Source organism: Lissotriton helveticus, chromosome 6 (genome assembly GCF_964261635.1).
Source record: "Lissotriton helveticus chromosome 6, aLisHel1.1, whole genome shotgun sequence".
Taxonomy (NCBI): Eukaryota; Metazoa; Chordata; class Amphibia; order Caudata; family Salamandridae; genus Lissotriton; species Lissotriton helveticus.
Window position 1 is genome coordinate 770,329,712 of NC_136067.1, and position 16,063 is coordinate 770,345,774.

The 16,063-nt window shown below is 46.8% G+C and overlaps 1 protein-coding gene across 5 annotated transcripts in view; it reads right to left on the reverse strand.

The window, feature by feature from the left end:
- Nucleotides 1-16,063, reverse strand: part of CASP8AP2 (caspase 8 associated protein 2) — a 200,672-nt gene that overhangs the window by 98,509 nt on the left and 86,100 nt on the right. For all 5 annotated transcript variants that reach the window (XM_078648263.1, XM_078648261.1, XM_078648260.1 and 2 more), the window contains exons 4-6: nt 13,676-13,773; nt 12,133-12,207; nt 10,016-10,131 (exon numbers count right to left, since the gene is read on the reverse strand). In XM_078648263.1, coding sequence (XP_078504389.1) covers nt 10,016-10,131; nt 12,133-12,207; nt 13,676-13,773 — 289 coding nt within the window. The remainder of the gene's footprint in view (nt 1-10,015; nt 10,132-12,132; nt 12,208-13,675; nt 13,774-16,063) is intronic.

Below are 16,063 nucleotides of genomic sequence, written 5' to 3' on the forward strand. Positions count from 1 at the left end.
CGGCTCAAGGGTGTTCCATCCAACAGTTTGGGAACACGCATAATTCATCCGTTCATGACCAGAACACAAGTATTGATACAATATTCCTATCTCTCAGTACCAGAGTTACTTTGCATGGCACTGAATATTTATCTCATACCTTGTCATACCACAACTCTTTAGTATGCACTATAAGCCGGGGGGAAGGATGCCCATCAGAATAGTGAACGGACAGCTTCAACCAAGGATGTTGGAAGACTAAGTGTTCAAGACCGCAATCATTGACAAAATTAATTCAGACTTTTGTAGGTGACTTGCCGACACAATGAGAGGCATTTAAGGTCTACATAAGACGGTGCAAGCAACACTGCAGAACCAGTTAACTTGTATCAAAGACAGAATGTACATTTTATCAGGCAGTGGGCTCAGAAGAGAGATGGCAGGAATGGTTAATAATGAAATGGGACCATAAATAACTGAGCAATAGGCTGAACCTGCATAACTATAGGGAACATGTAGCGGAACACATGAAGATTATAAAGCGGGGCATCTGTTGGCCCACTTGGTTCAACTGGAGGGAGAACAAGCAACCATGGGAATATGGCCAACAGTTATTTACACAAACAGAAATCAGCTGTTCAAACCCTATTCCCAGAATATTATGTATAAGTAAACTAGTTGCGAATAGTACTGTCTGAACTCATTATGTTTATCAGAACAAGCAGATGAATCAGATGTCCCGCTGACAATTGATCAGATCTAGGAAGTTATGATGCAGCTGCCAAGGCTCCCAGCAGCGATGGTCTCCCAGCTGAATTTTATAGAAAATATCGCTCACAGATGGCATGGCGGCTGCTAGAAGTATATACAAAGGTCAGCGAGCAGGGCACTTTACCTGGGCAATTAACTGATTTATAACAGATCATAGTATCGAGCATAAAACCTGAAAAAAAGAACTTAAAACCTCCTAGAATATCTGTGCTTCAAAATATGGAAGAGCTTCTATGAGTTATTAAAATGAAGTCTCAACTGATCAATTGAGATTCTTCAATGGTGTGCACAAGAACTTATAGTTAGATGCGATGTGTACAATAACCTATGTTCTCAAGTGATTACCAAAGTACGAATGTCAAATAAATCCAACTGATACAAAAGGGGATGATGGACGGAGCGTTTGAGCAAATCAAACACTCACCCCCAGTCAACTGATCTGGGTTTAATCAATCACCATTCTTTAGCCCACTCAGCCACCCCAGTTCAGACATGGCCATATGCAAATCAGTCTGACCCTGTGCCTCATGGGAACAGTCCAGCCCGAACTGCCAAGCCATGTCTTCCCTGGACCGGAAACAAGCATCCTGGGACCGGTTTCGGATTCATAATCCTCATCAGCCAGGCTATCTTGAATCCAGTGGCCAAGTGAGCAAGGGACTCACGTCTGAGCATACCCTGCCACACTTAGGGCGAACAAAGCGATACAAAAGGGGATGATGGACGGAGCGTTTGAGCAAATCAAACACTCACCCCCAGTCAACTGATCTGGGTTTAATCCATCACCATTCTTTAGCCCACTCAGCCACCCCAGTTCAGACATGGCCATATGCAAATCAGTCTGACCCTGTGCCTCATGGGAAAAGTCCAGCCCGAACTGCCAAGCCATGTCTTCCCTGGACCGGAAACAAGCATCCTGGGACCGGTTTCAGATTCATAATCCTCATCAGCCAGGCTATCTTGAATCCAGTGGCCAAGTGAGCAAGGGACTCACGTCTGAGCATACCCTGCCACACTTAGGGCGAACAAAGCGATACAAAAGGGGATGATGGACGGAGCGTTTGAGCAAATCGGTGATGGATTAAACCCAGATCTTTTGACTGGGTGTGAGTCTTTGATTGATTCAGATGCTCCGTCCATCACCACCCCCTTTTGTACCGCTTATGGCCGCCATAAGTGTGGCAGGGTATGCTCAGACGTGAGTCCCTTGCTCATTTTGCCACTGGATTCAAGCAAGCCGGGCTGAAGACGGCTGGAATGTCAGAAACCGGTCCTCGGAAGCTTGTATCCGGCGCAGGGAAGACATGGCTTGGCAGTTCGGGCTGGACTGTTCTCATGAGGCACAGGGTCAGACTGATTTGCATATAGCTATGTCTGAACTGGGGTGGCAGAGTGGGCTAAAGAACGGTGATGGATTAAACCCAGATCTTTTGACTGGGTGTGAGTGTTTGATTGATTCAGATGCTCCGTCCATCACCACCCCCTTTTGTACCGCTTTTGGCCGCCATAAGTGTGGCATGGTATGCTCAGACGTGAGTCCCTTGCTCACTTTGCCACTGGATTCAAGCAAGCCGGGCTGAAGATGGCTGGAATGCAAGAAACCGGTCCTCGGAAGCTTGTTTCCGGTCCAGGGAAGACATGGCTTGGCAGTTCGGGCTGGACTGTTCCCATGAGGCACAGGGTCAGACTGATTTGCATATAGCCATGTCTGAACTGGGCTGGCAGAGTGGGCTAAAGAACAGTGATGGATTAAACCCAGATCTTTTGACTGGGTGTGAGTGTCTGATTGATTCAGATGCTCCGTCCATCACCACCCCCTTTTGTACCGCTTTTGGCCGCCATAAGTGTGGCAGGGTATGCTCAGACGTGAGTCCCTTGCTCACTTTGCCACTGGATTTAAGCAAGCCGGGCTGAAGACGGCTGGAATGCCAGAAACCGGTCCTCGGAAGCTTGTTTCCGGTCCAGGGAAGACATGGCTTGGCAGTTCGGGCTGGACTGTTCCCATGAGGCACAGGGTCAGACTGATTTGCATATAGCCATGTCTGAACTGGGGTGGCAGAGTGGGCTAAAGAACGGTGATGGATTAAACCCAGATCTTTTGACTGGGTGTGAGTGTTTGATTGATTCAGATGCTCCGTCCATCACCACCCCCTTTCGTACCGCTTTTGGCCGCCATAAGTGTGGCAGGGTATGCTCAGACGTGAGTCCCTTGCTCACTTTGCCACTGGATTCAAGCAAGCCGGGCTGAAGACGGCTGGAATGCCAGAAACCGGTCCTCGGAAGCTTGTTTCTGGTCCAGGGAAGACATGGCTTGGCAGTTCGGGCTGGACTGTTCCCATGAGGCACAGGGTCAGACTGATTTGCATATAGCCATGTCTGAACTGGGGTGGCAGAGTGGGCTAAAGAACGGTGATGGATTAAACCCAGATCTTTTGACTGGGTGTGAGTGTTTGATTGATTCAGATGCTCCGTCCATCACCACCCCCTTTTGTACCGCTTTTGGCCGCCATAAGTGTGGCAGGGTATGCTCAGACGTGAGTCCCTTGCTCACTTTGCCACTGGATTCAAGCAAGCCGGGCTGAAGACGGCTGGAATGCCAGAAACCGGTCCTCGGAAGCTTGTTTCCGGTCCAGGGAAGACATGGCTTTGCAGTTCGGGCTGGACTGTTCCCATGAGGCACAGGGTCAGACTGATTTGCATATAGCCATGTCTGAACTGGGGTGGCAAAGTGGGCTAAAGAACAGTGATGGATTAAACCCAGATCTTTTGACTGGGTGTGAGTGTTTGATTGATTCAGATGCTCCGTCCACCACCACCCCCTTTTGTACCGCTTTTGGCCGCCATAAGTGTGGCAGGGTATGCTCAGACGTGAGTCCCTTGCTCACTTTGCCACTGGATTCAAGCAAGCCGGGCTGAAGACGGCTGGAATGCCAGAAACCGGTCCTCGGAAGCTTGTTTCCGGTCCAGGGAAGACATGGCTTGGCAGTTCGGGCTGGACTGTTCCCATGAGGCACAGGGTCAGACTGATTTGCATATAGCCATGTCTGAACTGGGCTGGCAGAGTGGGCTAAAGAACAGTGATGGATTAAACCCAGATCTTTTGACTGGGTGTGAGTGTTTGATTGATTCAGATGCTCCGTCCATCACCACCCCCTTTTGTACCGCTTTTGGCCGCCATAAGTGGGGCAGGGTATGCTCAGATGTGAGTCCCTTGCTCACTTTGCCACTGGATTCAAGCAAGCCGGGCTGAAGACGGCTGGAATGCCAGAAACCGGTCCTCGGAAGCTTGTTTCTGGACCAGGGAAGACATGGCTTGGCAGTTCGGGCTGGACTGTTCCCATGAGGCACAGGGTCAGACTGATTTGCATATAGCCATGTCTGAACTGGGGTGGCAGAGTGGGCTAAAGAACGGTGATGGATTAAACCCAGATCTTTTGACTGGGTGTGAGTGTTTGATTGATTCAGATGCTCCGTCCATCACCACCCCCTTTTGTACCGCTTTTGGCCGCCATAAGTGTGGCAGGGTGTGCTCAGACGTGAGTCCCTTGCTCACTTTGCCACTGGATTCAAGCAAGCCGGGCTGAAGACGGCTGGAATGCCAGAAACCGGTCCTCGGAAGCTTGTTTCCGGTCCAGGGAAGACATGGCTTGGCAGTTCGGGCTGGACTGTTCCCATGAGGCACAGGGTCAGACTGATTTGCATATAGCCATGTCTGAACTGGGCTGGCAGAGTGGGCTAAAGAACAGTGATGGATTAAACCCAGATCTTTTGACTGGGTGTGAGTGTTTGATTGATTCAGATGCTCCGTCCATCACCACCCCCTTTTGTACCGCTTTTGACAGCCATAAGTGTGGCAGGGTATGCTCAGACGTGAGTCCCTTGCTCACTTTGCCACTGGATTCAAGCAAGCCGGGCTGAAGACGGCTGGAATGCCAGAAACCGGTCCTCGGAAGCTTGTTTCTGGACCAGTGAAGACATGGCTTGGCAGTTCGGGCTGGACTGTTCCCATGAGGCACAGGGTCAGACTGATTTGCATATAGCCATGTCTGAACTGGGGTGGCAGAGTGGGCTAAAGAACGGTGATGGATTAAACCCAGATCTTTTGACTGGGTGTGAGTGTTTGATTGATTCAGATGCTCCGTCCATCACCACCCCCTTTTGTACCGCTTTTGGCCGCCATAAGTGTGGCAGGGTATGCTCAGACGTGAGTCCCTTGCTCACTTTGCCACTGGATTCAAGCAAGCCGGGCTGAAGACGGCTGGAATGCCAGAAACCGGTCCTCGGAAGCTTGTTTCTGGTCCAGGGAAGACATGGCTTGGCAGTTCGGGCTGGACTGTTCCCATGAGGCACAGAGTCAGACTGATTTGCATATAGCCATGTCTGAACTGGGGTGGCAGAGTGGGCTAAAGAACGGTGATGGATTAAACCCAGATCTTTTGACTGGGTGTGAGTGTTTGATTGATTCAGATGCTCCGTCCATCACCACCCCCTTTTGTACCGCTTTTGGCAGCCATAAGTGTGGCAGGGTATGCTCAGACGTGAGTCCCTTGCTCACTTTGCCACTGGATTCAAGCAAGCCGGGCTGAAGACGGCTGGAATGCCAGAAACCGGTCCTCGGAAGCTTGTTTCCGGTCCAGGGAAGACATGGCTTGGCAGTTCGGGCTGGACTGTTCCCATGAGGCACAGGGTCAGACTGATTTGCATATAGCCATGTCTGAACTGGGCTGGCAGAGTGGGCTAAATAATAGTGATGGATTAAACCCAGATCTTTTGACTGGGTGTGAGTGTCTGATTGATTCAGATGCTCCGTCCATCGCCACCCCCTTTTGTACCGCTTTTGGCCGCCATAAGTGTGGCAGGGTATGCTCAGACGTGAGTCCCTTGCTCACTTTGCCACTGGATTCAAGCAAGCCGGGCTGAAGACGGTTGGAATGCCAGAAACCGGTCCTCGGAAGCTTGTTTCCGGTCCAGGGAAGACATGGCTTGGCAGTTCGGGCTGGACTGTTCCGATGAGGCACAGGGTCAGACTGATTTGCATATAGCCATTTCTGAACTGGGGTGGCAGAGTGGGCTAAAGAACGGTGATGGATTAAACCCAGATCTTTTGACTGGGTGTGAGTGTTTGATTGATTCAGATGCTCCGTCCATCACCACCCCCTTTTGTACCGCTTTTGGCCGCCATAAGTGTGGCAGGGTATGCTCAGACGTGAGTCCCTTGCTCACTTTGCTACTGGATTCAAGCAAGCCGGGCTGAAGACGGCTGGAATGCCAGAAACCGGTCCTCGGAAGCTTGTTTCCGGTCCAGGGAAGACATGGCTTGGCAGTTCGGGCTGGACTGTTCCCATGAGGCACAGGGTCAGACTGATTTGCATATAGCCATGTCTGAACTGGGCTGGCAGAGTGGGCTAAAGAACAGTGATGGATTAAACCCAGATCTTTTGACTGGGTGTGAGTGTTTGATTGATTCAGATGCTCCGTCCACCACCACCCCCTTTTGTACCGCTTTTGGCCGCCATAAGTGTGGCAGGGTATGCTCAGACGTGAGTCCCTTGCTCACTTTGCCACTGGATTCAAGCAAGCCGGGCTGAAGACGGCTGGAATGCCAGAAACCGGTCCTCGGAAGCTTGTTTCCGGTCCAGGGAAGACATGGCTTGGCAGTTCGGGCTGGACTGTTCCCATGAGGCACAGGGTCAGACTGATTTGCATATAACCATGTCTGAACTGGGGTGGCAGAGTGGGCTAAAGAACGGTGATGGATTAAACCCAGATCTTTTGACTGGGTGTGAGTGTTTGATTGATTCAGATGCTCCGTCCATCACCACCCCCTTTTGTACCGCTTTTGGCCGCCATAAGTGTGGCAGGGTATGCTCAGACGTGAGTCCCTTGCTCACTTTGCCACTGGATTCAAGCAAGCCAGGCTGAAGATGGCTGGAATGCCAGAAACCGGTCCTCTGAAGCTTGTTTCTGGTCCAGGGAAGACATGGCTTGGCAGTTCGGGCTGGACTGTTCCCATGAGGCACAGGGTCAGACTGATTTGCATATAGCCATGTCTGAACTGGGGTGGCAGAGTGGGCTAAAGAACGGTGATGGATTAAACCCAGATCTTTTGACTGGGTGTGAGTTTTTGATTGATTCAGATGCTCCGTCCATCACCACCCCCTTTTGTACCGCTTTTGGCCGCCATAAGTGTGGCAGGGTATGCTCAGACGTGAGTCCCTTGCTCACTTTGCCACTGGATTCAAGCAAGCCGGGCTGAAGACGGCTGGAATGCCAGAAACCGGTCCTCGGAAGCTTGTTTCCGGTCCAGGGAAGACATGGCTTGGCAGTTCGGGCTGGACTGTTCCCATGAGGCACAGGGTCAGACTGATTTGCATATAGCCATTTCTGAACTGGGGTGGCAGAGTGGGCTAAAGAACGGTGATGGATTAAACCCAGATCTTTTGACTGGGTGTGAGTGTTTGATTGATTCAGATGCTCCGTCCATCACCACCCCCTTTTGTACCGCTTTTGGCCACCATAAGTGTGGCAGGGTATGCTCAGACGTGAGTCCCTTGCTCACTTTGCCACTGGATTCAAGCAAGCCGGGCTGAAGACGGCTGGAATGCCAGAAACCGGTCCTCGGAAGCTTGTTTCCGGTCCAGGGAAGACATGGCTTGGCAGTTCGGGCTGGACTGTTCCCATGAGGCACAGGGTCAGACTGATTTGCATATAGCCATGTCTGAACTGGGGTGGCAGAGTGGGCTAAAGAACGGTGATGGATTAAACCCAGATCTTTTGACTGGGTGTGAGTGTTTGATTGATTCAGATGCTCCGTCCATCACCACCCCCTTTTGTACCGCTTTTGGCCACCATAAGTGTGGCAGGGTATGCTCAGACGTGAGTCCCTTGCTCACTTTGCCACTGGATTCAAGCAAGCCGGGCTGAAGACGGCTGGAATGTCAGAAACCGGTCCTCAGAAGCTTGTTTCCGGTCCAGGGAAGACATGGCTTGGCAGTTCGGGCTGGCCTGTTCCCATGAGGCACAGGGTCAGACTGATTTGCATATAGCCATGTCTGAACTGGGGTGGCAGAGTGGGCTAAAGAACGGTGATGGATTAAACCCAGATCTTTTGACTGGGTGTGAGTGTTTGATTGATTCAGATGCTCCGTCCATCACCACCCCCTTTTGTACCGCTTTTGGCCGCCATAAGTGTGGCAGGGTATGCTCAGACGTGAGTCCCTTGCTCACTTTGCCACTGGATTCAAGCAAGCCGGGCTGAAGACGGCTGGAATGCCAGAAACCGGTCCTCGGAAGCTTGTTTCCGGTCCAGGGAAGACATGGCTTGGCAGTTCGGGCTGGCCTGTTCCCATGAGGCACAGGGTCAGACTGATTTGCATATAGCCATGTCTGAACTGGGGTGGCAGAGTGGGCTAAAGAACGGTGATGGATTAAACCCAGATCTTTTGACTGGGTGTGAGTGTTTGATTGATTCAGATGCTCCGTCCATCACCACCCCCTTTTGTACCGCTTTTGGCCGCCATAAGTGTGGCAGGGTATGCTCAGACGTGAGTCCCTTGCTCACTTTGCCACTGGATTCAAGCAAGCCGGGCTGAAGACGGCTGGAATGCCAGAAACCGGTCCTCGGAAGCTTGTTTCCGGTCCAGGGAAGACATGGCTTGGCAGTTCGGGCTGGACTGTTCCCATGAGGCACAGGGTCAGACTGATTTGCATATAGCCATGTCTGAACTGGGCTGGCGGAGTGGGCTAAAGAACAGTGATGGATTAAACCCAGATCTTTTGACTGGGTGTGAGTGTTTGATTGATTCAGATGCTCCGTCCACCACCACCCCCTTTTGTACCGCTTTTGGCCGCCATAAGTGTGGCAGGGTATGCTCAGACGTGAGTCCCTTGCTCACTTTGCCACTGGATTCAAGCAAGCCGGGCTGAAGACGGCTGGAATGCCAGAAACCGGTCCTCGGAAGCTTGTTTCCGGTCCAGGGAAGACATGGCTTGGCAGTTCGGGCTGGACTGTTCCCATGAGGCACAGGGTCAGACTGATTTGCATATAGCCATGTCTGAACTGGGGTGGCAGAGTGGGCTAAAGAACGGTGATGGATTAAACCCAGATCTTTTGACTGGGTGTGAGTGTTTGATTGATTCAGATGCTCCGTCCATCACCACCCCCTTTTGTACCGCTTTTGGCCGCCATAAGTGTGGCAGGGTATGCTCAGACGTGAGTCCCTTGCTCACTTTGCCACTGGATTCAAGCAAGCCGGGCTGAAGACGGCTGGAATGCCAGAAACCGGTCCTCGGAAGCTTGTTTCCGGTCCAGGGAAGACATGGCTTGGCAGTTCGGGCTGGACTGTTCCCATGAGGCACAGGGTCAGACTGATTTGCATATAGCCATGTCTGAACTGGGGTGGCAGAGTGGGCTAAAGAACGGTGATGGATTAAACCCAGATCTTTTGACTGGGTGTGAGTGTTTGATTGATTCAGATGCTCCGTCCATCACCACCCCCTTTTGTACCGCTTTTGGCCGCCATAAGTGTGGCAGGGTATGCTCAGACGTGAGTCCCTTGCTCACTTTGCACTGGATTCAAGCAAGCCGGGCTGAAGACGGCTGGAATGTCAGAAACCGGTCCTCGGAAGCTTGTTTCCGGTCCAGGGAAGACATGGCTTGGCAGTTCGGGCTGGCCTGTTCCCATGAGGCACAGGGTCAGACTGATTTGCATATAGCCATGTCTGAACTGGGGTGGCAGAGTGGGCTAAAGAACGGTGATGGATTAAACCCAGATCTTTTGACTGGGTGTGAGTGTTTGATTGATTCAGATGCTCAGTCCATCACCACCCCCTTTTGTACCGCTTTTGGCCGCCATAAGTGTGGCAGGGTATGCTCAGACGTGAGTCCCTTGCTCACTTTGCCACTGGATTCAAGCAAGCCGGACTGAAGACGGCTGGAATGCCAGAAACCGGTCCTCGGAAGCTTGTTTCCGGTCCAGGGAAGACATGGCTTGGCAGTTCGGGCTGGACTGTTCCCACGAGGCACAGGGTCAGACTGATTTGCATATAGCCATGTCTGAACTGGGGTGGCAGAGTGGGCTAAAGAACGGTGATGGATTAAACCCAGATATTTTGACTGGGTGTGAGTGTTCGATTGATTCAGATGCTCCGTCCATCACCACCCCCTTTTGTACCAAATAAATCCAACTGCCTGGTCCCTAGTTTTCCCTAATTCACCCAATACACTTTAGAAAACATACATTGATACAAAGAGATGGTGTAATACCTTTGGCTGAGTCTGTTGATTTCATCATCTTTACGAGTGATTTCAACTCTGGCTGTTTTGATGAGTGCAGAGATGTTCTTTTTCAGGCATAGGTTCTCAGTCTGCAGACCCGAATTCTGAGATATATAAAAGCAATCAGGGGATACGTTATCAAATAATAAAAATTCAGTAACTGGAGAAATCACAAAGAGTATAAACAATGCAAACTTTAATCCCTTCTAAAGATTCTTTTCACATATTAACTATAATACTGAAACATCCACACATTCCATTACAATTCAATATACAAAATGACATTTGAATTAGTTGGGTGTTTGACCTCCTTATCCTTAGCAAAACCTTCACAAACGTCTAGAAGATTGTTGCACTCAGGCACCGACATATTTGGTATTCCTAGCATGTAAAGGGAAGTGTGTCTATTCATAGTTCCAATGAACTGTTTGCCATCAATATGTGCACGACTCAACCCAATGGAAAGAGTCTCACACCACCACCTCAGAAAAACCGCTAACACAGGTTCTCTGCGATCTATTGGACTCTGTAAAAGCATACCTACTCTTCGCTATACTATTCAAACAGACTCTACATACAAGAGTACATTTTTAAGTGTGCTTGAGGTACCAATTGTCCCAATTTACATCTACCATGGGAGCAGCTGCATCTACATATGGCATTGATTGCGGAACAAGTTTTTTTTGGTGTTATTTTACAATGCACATGGGAAGTATATGTGTAACAATAAGATAGTGTAGAATCTCTAGTAGAATAACATTTTCCTGATACAATTTAGGTACATATGTAATGTGGATAATTAACATCCACACTGCGATTGATTTCAGGTTCAGTCTCTGAAATCTTTCGTTTATTTGAATGAAAAATACATAGTGAAGGTGCGTTTATCGCTAATGGATAAAACGCTGACGTTCAAGTCAGATTTTCAGGCAAATGCCTAGGGAATTTGGTGTGGTGAAGCACAGGTGTCACCTTGGACGAAGAGGCAGTTTAGAAGAAATAATAAGGATGTGTGTAGTTGCATAAAGTTTATGCGGTTATCGAAGATGAGAATGACCCAACCAGACCTTCCTTAGAATCATTTTTCTGAATCATTGTAGTGCTGAAAGGTTCTTTTGCACCAAGGCAAGTAACTATTACCATGGCTGTTTTTGGCATGCAGAATGTGATTACAGGTCATGAACGTATCAGTGAACATGTAAAGAGGCAGAATGAAACTCAAAATGGTGTGTGAATTTACATGAAGAATATAAAGTCTAGTGTTCAGTCACACCAACTGACTAAACCACTGTTCATTTGCTTCTAGTTAGCAAATACAGCCTAATCTGGCTAAAAGCAACTTATTTGGGGCTATACAGACAAAAATAAAACAAAGCTGATTTTTTTCCCACACTACTCAGAATAATAAGAGAAAAAAGTAAGTGACAAAAATATGTGAATGCTACGATGTGGTTAAGAAAAAAATGGCAACGCTCTAGAATACAATTAATCGGAGTTGAATAATTAAAACAAACTCTTAACTCATACGAGAACAAAGTCTTTCCATCTCTTCTCTAAAGGACAGATAAACCCCACCAATATAGCATATATAATGGAGTCTTATTTTACAAGATGTGCACCAGTACAATCACAAATGAGCATTCCATAGTTTGCAGGGTGGTGTGGTCCACTGTGCAAGTGCACCAGCACTATATTACAGACACAGGCACAAGGGGGGGGCGGGGGTGGGCTATCAGGAGGAGCACTGGCTGGGTGCTTCTGTTTAGCACTCAGTAGATCCCAAAGAGCGCCCCAGGAACCAAGGTTCTAGGGCCCACCCAGACATCCTTCCTCAGACAGGTGCAGTAGCTCAATGCACGCTTACAATGTGAACATGTTGACTGCAAGAGGGCAGCTTTCCCAATCTGCAGCTGGCTCAGGGCAGACTGGGTCAGTGTGTCTTCTCTGTTAAATAGTGGCATGCCTCATAAGACCCAGCAGATACTACCGATAATCATTACCAGCCCATGTAAGGAGTAGAACCTCGCCCTTGCTACAAAATGTATTTCAATTATATAGTTACAAATAACTTAATTCACAGTCAATAACAGTAAAAATAAAAGTACCTGGGTTTGTAATTCTTTCAGCTTCTGGACCAGGTCTTTCAGTTGTCTCTGGCACTTTTCAAACTCCTCGTGTAACTGGAAAGCAAAAAAATTTGAAAGCTCAAAATAGCTAAAATAAAAGAAAAATGTAATTGCTAGGAAAAAAGAAATTAAACAAATGACAGAGGTCATCATTAAAAAAAAAAACTATATATATATATTTTTTCTGCAATTAAACTTCAGCACCTAACTGGTCCGTGTCTGTGTACTTCTTGCCGGCTGGTGAGATTCCGAAGTGCATCAGGAAGCGGAGTGAGTGATATATATATATATATATATATATATATATATATATATATATATATATATATTCTGCTCGAAACCTCCACGTTTTACGTTGTAAGGAATACACGCACTCACAGGATTTTCAATTTCCAAAAGTTGCTTTAATCTTCAACAGACAAGACAGACGCCTTCGCGTTTCGGCAAACAGCCTTTTTCGATGTCCTATATATATATTAAAATGTTCCCCAAACTATGTAAACCCGTACACGGTGCTATCAGAGTACTTTTCTAATTATGTGTAACTTACTTTACTTTTCCACTACTACCTACTATAGTCTAACAATGTCCCATGAAACAAATGAAAATCAATCAATTCATAATAGTGTGCTGCAAATACTGTATTCAGACCTCATACACAACCTACACACTTCCCTATTCTGCAGATAGCCAAAGCAGCATACCGTCCTTTCTCTGTTCAATACACAAAGTAGTATTAATATTTTATTGGTTGGGAATTTCCCAAAATTTTTACAATGATATAACGATGTTCAAATTACAACATTCGCAAGTGGTTTTAAAACTTCTAAGTAGCCATGGTGAGGCATGCTTGAACTATAAGGCTAAAATCATTTCAGGAAAGGAGGACATGTTCTGTGAATGGTATTGCACACCAACGAGGTTGTAGGAATTGAGTGCTGGGTGCTATGCAAATGTGGACGGTCACTAGTCCATATATTCTGGTGCTGTCCCAAAATGATCACGTATCAGGAAAATGAAAAATTGGACAAAGCGCTGCCAAGAACTCCGGCCTTCTGATGCTCCAGACAAACTTGTACTTCAGAAAAGAGAAACTGATGAAGGATATTTTCTCAGCAGGGAATACACAAGTCGCATGTACTGGGAAAGATGGAACTCCCAGTGCTACATGGTAGCACCCAGTAAAGCACTTGCAGGCCTTAACCAGAGATAGAACAGTTTTGAATTGCTATGGGCATCACCATCGGAGTTTCTCTCGCAACATTTTTTAGAGCTTCCATGCCTGTGATACAAGATGAAGATACTGGCACAGGACTGAAGGTAGGATCAAGGAGGCAAGATAAATCAGAGGTGACTATGGAAAACCTGAAAAGGAGGTAGCTTGCTCTTGTGGTAGAGCCTCAAAGTTGATGAGGCCGAAAGTGGTGAGGTAGGAAGCGGGAGGTTTCATAGATTGGTTCAATTTACACATACAAAAAAAGTTATAAAATCATATGTTGCAAGCAGTTATAGAGTTACATACATTTTTATATGAAGTTTCCTTTGCAACGCCTTCTTCAGTTAGAAGCTCCTCATAAAGGTCTAAATCTTTGGATGGTGCACACTGTTCAGATGCATTACCTAAGTAAATACACAAGGATTAAATCAGGATTTTAAGGTCATTCAAAATGAGACACTCAGAAAAGTAAAGATGTCAGAATGCTAATCGAAACTAAGAAAAGGTAACAGAATACAGATAAAGAAAGAAAATTGTTTCTTTCAGGGCCTATCTACTTAATTGACAATGCACAAATTCTGCAGCATTGACAATGCTTACACTGTCCCAGTGCTCTATCTTGTCTGCGACAGGACTTTTACTTACGTAATACTTTTGTTTCAACCACTTGTGCTGGAAGTTGTTCCCTGAATTCTCTACTCTTTAACGGATTTCATTTTCTTATGTTCAGCTCTATCCTGAGCATTCTAGAAATTGTTCAGTTCAGTTTAATTGTTATTAATGTTTAGACACTTCTCTTTAAAACATACATTTTAAAACAAAATAAACTATGAATATAAACACCCCTGGCACCCCCCTCGTGCTTCTGAACCAGACTAACCCAATACGCCAGTCTTTAATACATAAAATCTCCATTCCCCAACCTTTAATAAATAAAATCTCCGTTTCCCAACACCCCGATTCCAGGGAAACTAACTAATGCTCGTGGCCGAGCCTCTTACATCACTAATACAAACATTTTAAAAACTTTTGCCAGGGCACAGGCAACATCTAAATACTCCATGTTCAACAAAAGTGCAAGTGCTTCATTGCAGTGATTTATGTTGTATTTTATAAAAAGCGACTTTAAAATCGAACGGCGATACCGGTTAAAATGGCAACAGTCAATTAAAAAATGGACATTAAAATTTTGGGACTGCAAACCACATGTGCAATTATTCTCTGCATCTAAAACGTCTTCAAATTTTTCAGCCCTTATGGAAGTTGTTTTGCAATTAAAAACGCTGGCTATGTGCACTACGTTCTTAAACTCCTAGAATGTCTAAGTCCCCACCACACTCCTTTATTCGTTCTTACTATTCACAAATGCATATAAGCTTGCTCTCCAATAGTAGGACAGGTGGTCTGAACACAACCGTTTACAATCGGCCTTTCTTGACTGCAAGATCTGACAAAGATTTGTATTATTATTTCAATATCGAATACACTGAGGTGAAAAGCTAATTAAATTAAGCTATAATGAAAAAAAGCTAAAGAGTGCGTGGTGATGGGAGCATGATTAAAAAGGAAAAGTTAAATTTAACTAACGCAAAAAGTGGAAAAACCCTACAACAGTCACTGGCATAGAAACCGGTCTGGATCATAACAGAAAATGTCTTTTTGGTTACTGGTGAGTTTAGGTACTCAATACTGTATCATACATGCAACTTGTCACTCATCATTGCATTCATGTGCACATGTATTCATCCATCTAATGACCCATTCTCACATGTATACCCTCACTCGACCATAATAACGCACACACACCCGAGCATATGCAACATACATTAAAAAGAATATAAGCAGAAAAAAAGTGCTACCCTAGAAATGTGGTATTCATGTGATTGCGGTTAAGAAAAAGAAATGTCACAGGCAAGTACTTGCAATTAAGAATAAGTAAAAAGCCATGCCCTGGGTGTGGGTGCTTCCAATGGGCTTTAAATATTTGAGTCTTCTTTACTGATGATGGGCGTAGGGGATACAACTCTAACCACCAACCTCAGTTTGATGGTCTTATCCAAAAAGGTCAAGTTCTGGTCCTCCCTCCTGCTGTCCCTATTGGGTTGCTCAGCCATCTTTAAGATGGTTTCCCTGCCCAGACATCATCAGCTCTAGAATTACCCATTTCCGGTGCACCAGGCCTTCTTTTTAAAGTCAACGCTCTGATTTACTTCTTGCTAAGGAATGGGTGATTCCCCCGGATTTCCCTCGATAAATGTTGCCGGCATACCATTGACAGGGGAATAGCTACCTGACATCCTGCTTTACTAGAGGGATGTACACCAAATTGTGACTGATTGGTGGTTTGAGGGGGGATTAAGAGAATGGGGCCTATGCGAGAGAGGGTGACTCATGGGTTGTAGTAACCTCTCTCACTTGCTTTATAGGGGAACTATCTCACCCACATTACTAAAGTAGTGCTGAAGACCAGAGTGGACGTGGCGAAATTCATGGGATGGGCAGGCAGACTTACCTTGGAGATTGTGGAGAGGGGCTCAGATCCCACAGGTTGTAGCCCTCCAGGGTTTCTCAGGCTGCGACATACCAGATATTTCCTTGCTGTGCGACGTGCTTCATAATGGGTCCTAAAAGTCCTTTTATCATATCAAATGCACCGCACCCAGTTTTCAGTACCTCTTACTCCGACATGCACTA